The 6,133-nt window shown below is 45.0% G+C and overlaps 1 protein-coding gene across 1 annotated transcript; it reads right to left on the reverse strand.

Annotated features, from left to right (window-relative positions):
* Positions 1-1,261: 1,261 nt before the first annotated feature.
* LOC147460268 (pentatricopeptide repeat-containing protein At4g18520, chloroplastic-like) lies at positions 1,262-5,450 on the reverse strand. Its single transcript, XM_086511351.1, has 2 exons — positions 5,210-5,450; positions 1,262-5,031 (listed from the first exon to the last, which is right to left on the reverse strand). The coding sequence occupies exon 2, from the start codon at positions 4,962-4,964 to the stop codon at positions 2,517-2,519; it is 2,448 nt and encodes an 815-aa protein (XP_086367477.1). The 5' UTR covers positions 4,965-5,031; positions 5,210-5,450; the 3' UTR covers positions 1,262-2,516.
* Between the last annotated feature and the right edge of the window lie 683 nt (positions 5,451-6,133).

The following is a 6,133-nucleotide window of genomic DNA, read 5'->3' on the forward strand; positions in this document are numbered from 1 at the left end:
ACAAAGAGTTCAAGAAGAAGAAGAGCCAAGGAGACATGACAAATATACGAACGAGTCAAGGCAGAAGTCAAAGATGACGACGACACAACTTTTACCCCTTCTATGATTATCATGTACTCTATAATTGAACCTATGCATGATCAAATGGCCACCTTTGTGAACTATAGAGTGATGAATCAAATTGAACCACCTATGATGTATCAGTGGATCTTCACAAACCCTAGATGAATCACCTTAGAGTACACCTATGACTAGCTCAAGGGGGAGTTTGTTGGGATTGCCCTAGCCATACGTGCTATGGGAAAGCCCTCTCACCTTGCATAATATGGATGACATGAGGCATGAGGCACATAATGCCATGGAGTATCACGGCCAAGAAGGAAATGCATGCATCTCCTAGAGAGTCCACAAGTCAATTCTAAAAGGATATTTCCAAGAGCATCATACATGATGTCATTCATCCTCCATCTCACAAACTCTACATAAAGATCCCCTTTTGTATGCATTTGAAAGGAGTTGAATTAAATTGAGATTAGTTCGCATTCAAGCTCTTGTTAAAAGTGTGTTAGTCTTATTACAACTATTATGCCTAACTATGAACGCATCTAACTATAATCCACCCTAGCCTAATCCTATCCATAAGACCTGTCAGACAACACAAAAACATAACAATCCTATTACATTCAGTGACTCTAATCGTGAGCCAAATGTTCCATGCACGTCATTGAAGCTTTTGGGTCACTCTTTTGTCGTAAAGAAGGCCACAAGGAAGCTTGGGAGGCATGCACACCACACGCAACCTAGGTAGAAAGCGGGTCATAAAGGGCAATGTAAGGCTCCAAATCTTACCAAAAGGAATCAGTGGAATTGTAATCAAGCGAGTAACGAGTCCTTAGAGAAATATGTAGAATAGGACACCTTCCATGATGGCAATGTTTATCATCGCTTTTATAAACATCTTCTCCAATTTGGAATTTGATACCAAAGGCAGATTTAGATGGTCAAGCACACTAAGAATATATCGTTGGATCACAAATGTGGGTTGTCTATGAGATCAAAACCATCGGTTTCAAGCTCAGGTGGTCCATTGTATTATCATGTTAATATGCCACAGGATTTCAGCAAGAGGGATTCTTCATTTTTGAATTTTTGAGCAATTTAATACATATACATTAACAAGAGGGGGTTTCTTAATCCACTTTGGAAAAAGGCCCAATAATTTATTAAAAGACAATCTATTCATGTCCACATTTTAATAAGGGGGGGTTTTAGATACTCTTTGAATGTCTGTTATATAGGGGGATTCTTGATAGGGACCCCTCGATGTTTAGACTTGAGTGTGCATAAAGCGTCATTTCACACCACAAAAACAAAAACTTGTTCGAACCCAACCAAAATTTACTGGCAGCACCATAAGACCATATGGGACCTATGTGTCTCACTAATCCATCAATGTGGATGCTAGAGGAGACCATCACCGAGAAGCCTCAAAAGAATATACTAAGGTGTCTAAATGTGCACAAAGTGACCTAGACATTCAAAAGTGGGAAAAGCTAGCGATGCCAAAGCTTGGAAAATGGTTGGAGTCAAGTTTGGACCATCCAACCATCACCAAGGCTTAAAACTTCATTTCAGATGCCTAACTTTGAAACAAAGCTCACATGAGGAAAAGTGCCTAAATGTGAGCAAAGTGATTTCATCACTAACACCAAATCTGGGTTTCATTTACTCCCTCCTTGTGAAGCACCACAACCTCAACATTTGCAAGGTGCACTAGCTTTTGATTACTTTCAATGACCGTGTACCCCGTTACCTTCTACAGATGCCCAGATACAGAGTAGCGGTACAACTGAAACTATACCCTGTTTGGCTGTACAAGGCACAGTCATGAGCACTGGCATTGAAGGTCCTGCAAAGATGCACTGACTGCATTTAATTTCCTCAAGGTAGGCAACAGATCTTGATGAAGAATTGGGCCTTTGGCAAATTGGCGGTGTTGGCACACATTCACCTGGCTCAATGCCGCCTATACTATGTACGGTCCCCCCATATGCTGAAATCAAAACTGTCCATGTGTTCGGCTAATGTAGTACACCTTTCTCCCTTCTCAAGCCAACAAGGGTATGGGCTTCCTACGGAGTTAGACACAAGAAGCACCCATGAAACTTCAAGTTCCCCAAATTGACGATTCCCTAAGCTTTTCCTACTGATAACCTCCACATGAGTTTTTTCCACCTTCAAAATCGTGCAGGTCAACTGCACCTTCAACCACTATTTTGCGGTTCCTAAGCTGACATCAGTGAGGTAGCAGCATAGCTATCCCCAAATAGCCGCATGTTTTTGGCGATCGCATATCCATCCTTCAGGGTGTATTGATGCACAACCAATGGCCAGTTTCTCAGAATGCTGACAAAGGAAAACCTTCTTTGAATCAAGTAAGTATTTTGTTTTGCAAGAGCCAATCAAATTGGGGGAATACCATTGCAGGGACGATATAAATTCAAGATCTTGTGCCTTCAAATACATTTGTCTCCTTTGCGGATGCTCGGAATCTCAAACACCAAATCATCTATGAACCTTTGCACTTGCATCAGTCCAGCACCATTCCTGATTCTCATGCATTCAATGTTTTGTGCCGCCTCCTGCATGCCAGCAGCTGCATAAATGTTACTCATTAGCACATATGCTGCGGCATTCCATTTATCTGATTCTATTGCACGCTCAAAGGCTAATCTTCCAAGCTCCATATTTCCCCATTGTCGACAAGCACCTAGAAGAGCCGACCAAACTGGAGGATGATCAGAAGATGGCATCATCTTGATTACTCTCATAGCTTTGTCAAAATGCTTGGTCCGCCCGAAAAGGACAACCATGCACGTGTAGTGCTCTTTGTCTGGAATAATGCCATATTTTTCCCTCATGCTATCAAAAAGCATTTGGCCCTCATCTAGTAGACCCAAGTGACTAAATGCATTGAGCACAATAAGAAAAGTGATTGCAGTTGGGGAGATGCCCTCCTGTTGCATCAAGTAAAAACAGTTCAGAGCTTCCTCAGCCAGCCCTTGCTGAGCATATCCTCCTATAAGAGCATTCCAAGAAACTTCGTCTGGCGAGAAACCGTCACTTCGCATCTGGTTAAAACAGCCCAGAGCTTCCTTGCCACAGCCATGTTGGGCATATCCTGCAATCAATGCATTCCAAGAGATCACATTCCGGACAAGAAGCCCATCAAGAACTTCTCGCGCTTTCATTAGGGCACCACATTTGGCATACATATCGACCAAAGCACCGCCAAGCACGACATGTTTCTCCAACAGTCCCTGAGTAGCAATCTCCTCCTGAATTCTCTCACCCATGTGAAGATCTTGCACAAGGCCACAGGCCTTCAAGGTGCAAGCATAGGTGATTGCATTTGGAGAAAGGCCTTCCCTTCGCATCTGATGAAAACAGGCCAAAGCTTCCTTGCCACAGCCATGTTGGGCATATCCTGCAATCAATGTGCTCCAAGACACGACATCCCGGAGAGCATTCCCATCAAGGACTTTTCGTGCTTTCACAAGGTCACCACATTTGGCATACATATCGACCAAAGCATTGCCAAGCACAACATCTTTCTCCAACAACCCTTGACTAGCAATCTCATCGTGAATTCTCTCACCCATGGCAACGTCTTGCGTAAGGCCACAAGCCTTCAAGCCACAAGCATAGGTAACTGCATTTGGAGAAACACCTTCCCTTCGCATCTGATTATAACAACCCAGAGCTTCCTTGCCATAGCCATGTTGGGCATATCCTGCAATCAATGTGCTCCAAGAGACAACATCTTGGACAGGATGACCATCTAGAACTTGTCGTGCTTTCGTCAGGGCGCCACATTTGGCATACATATCAAACAAAGCATTGCCAAGCACAACATGTTTCTCCAACAGCCCCTGACTAGCAATCTCGTCATGAATTCTCTCACCCATATCAATGTCTTGCGTAAGGCCACAAGCCTTCAAGGTGCAAGCATAGGTGATTACATTTGGAGAAAGGCCTTCCCTTCGCATCTGATGAAAACAGGCCACAGCTTCCTTGCCACAGCCATGTTGGGCATATCTTGCAATCAACGTGCTCCAAGACACGACATCCCGGAGAGCATGCCCATCAAAAACTTTTTGTGCTTTCGTGAGGGCACCACATTTGGCATACATGTCAACCAAAGCATTGCCAAGCACAACATCTTTCCTCAACAATCCTTGACTAACAATCTCATCGTGAATTCTCTCACCCACGTCCACGTCTTGCGTAAGGCCACAAGCCTTCAAGGTGCTGGCGTAGGTGATTGCATTTGGAGAAACACCCTCCCTTCGCATCTGATTATAACAACCCAGAGCTTCCTTGCCACAGCCATGTTGGGCATATCCTGCAATCAATGCGCTCCAAGAGACCACATCCCGAAGAGGATGCCCATCAAGAACTTTTCTTGCTTTCGTGAGGGCACCACATTTGGCATACATATCGACCAAAGCATTGCCAAGCACACCATGTTTCTCCAACAGCCCCTGACTAGCAATCTCATTGTGAATTCTCTCACCCATGTGAAGGTCTTGTGTAAGGCCACAGGCCTTCAAGGTGCACGCATAGGAGATTGCATCTGGAAAAAGGCCTTCCCTTCGCATAAGGAGAAAACAGCACAGAGCTTCCTTGCCACAGCCATGTTGGGCATACCCTGCAATCAACGTGTTCCAAGCGATGACATTCCGGACATGAAGCCCGTCAAGGATTTCTCGTGCTTTCGTGAGGGCACCACATTTGGTATACACACTCACCAATGTGCTCCCTAAATATGTCTCTTTCTGAAGTAACCCACTATTGCAAAGCTCAGTGTGTATCCTACTGACTTGGTACAAATCCTTCTTCTGAGCACAGGCTTTTAGTCTGGTCAAAAAAGAAAAAACTAACTGCTTTTGACTCCTCATCATGTTCTTCCTGTCTATGTGTAGCTAATATTGCTTCTTCCTTGACCTTGTTAGTGAATTTTCCACCACTCTGTGAACACAAACACAGTGACACCTACAGGATATACATCAATCACAAAAAAGAACTGCATGCGTGCGTGTGCTGCGTGCATGCTCGCGCACGTGTGTGTGTGTGTGTGTGTGTGTGTGTGTGAGAGAGAGAGAGAGAGAGGAGAAGAAAGAAACCCCAAAGAAACAGCAATTCTTACCTCGGCAGCACGCCGTGCCGCAGAGGCGGCCAACATAGCTTTCAACTTGTCAATCATTTGCACATGCGGATAACAGGAGACCGACGAGCTATGCCGTCCCGCAGAGGCACCCAACTTAGCAGCTCCCTCCTCTTCTGCACTGAAGTTTTTTTTTTTTTTGGGCACGACGGTCGCGGACGGGCTGCGAGGAGGGCGGAGTCGACAGAAGAGAAAAGAGTCAGCAAGTTCACATTTCACTTAGTTTTACACACCACCAAACTGCAATACATGTTGGCTCGCTTAGATTTATTTTAGGAAGAATCTTCTTATAATCCTCCTCAGCGTCGTCTACAATATAGAGCACTCCCTACCTGTTAGCAAAACAAGCACAAGGATCGATCTCGTGTGCAGGGGAGATTCATCTACATGGAGATGGTGTAGGCCACAAGCGCAATCGCGCTCACCTGCAAAGAGTTAGACTCCTTTATAATAAAAAAAATTAAAAATTCGGCTTCCATGCTCTGCCTCTTGCTTGCCTCCCGCTTGTGGGAGTTTTGCATTGCCCTCCTCTCCTTTACCATGCCTCTGCCCCCCCCTCTTGTGCCTCCTCTTTAAGCGACCTTGCCCCCCTTTGCGCGATCTTCTCTCACGCGTTCTCTACGCCCGAAAGCGAATATTCTCTTCTAATGAGAGATTTTCTCATTTTCCACGAGCTGCTAGCCCCTATTGCAATGCACATTTCACTTTTAGTTCACAATGCGTTCTCCTTTGCCCATCAAATTCCCGAATGGAGACACGTGCGCGCGGGGGGGGGGTGGGGGGCTGAAGGGGTCAAATCGGGCAACAACTACCCCTGATTCCCAGGATCTTTAAGGGCTTGACTCTTAAAGCCTTGAACTTTTGAATGCCTTGTAATCTAGGGCTAGTTGAGATGGGACGGCCACA

The sequence above is a fragment of the Adiantum capillus-veneris genome, chromosome 4, assembly GCF_014529385.1.
Source record: "Adiantum capillus-veneris isolate H3 chromosome 4, ASM1452938v2, whole genome shotgun sequence".
NCBI classification, from domain to species: Eukaryota; Viridiplantae; Streptophyta; class Polypodiopsida; order Polypodiales; family Pteridaceae; genus Adiantum; species Adiantum capillus-veneris.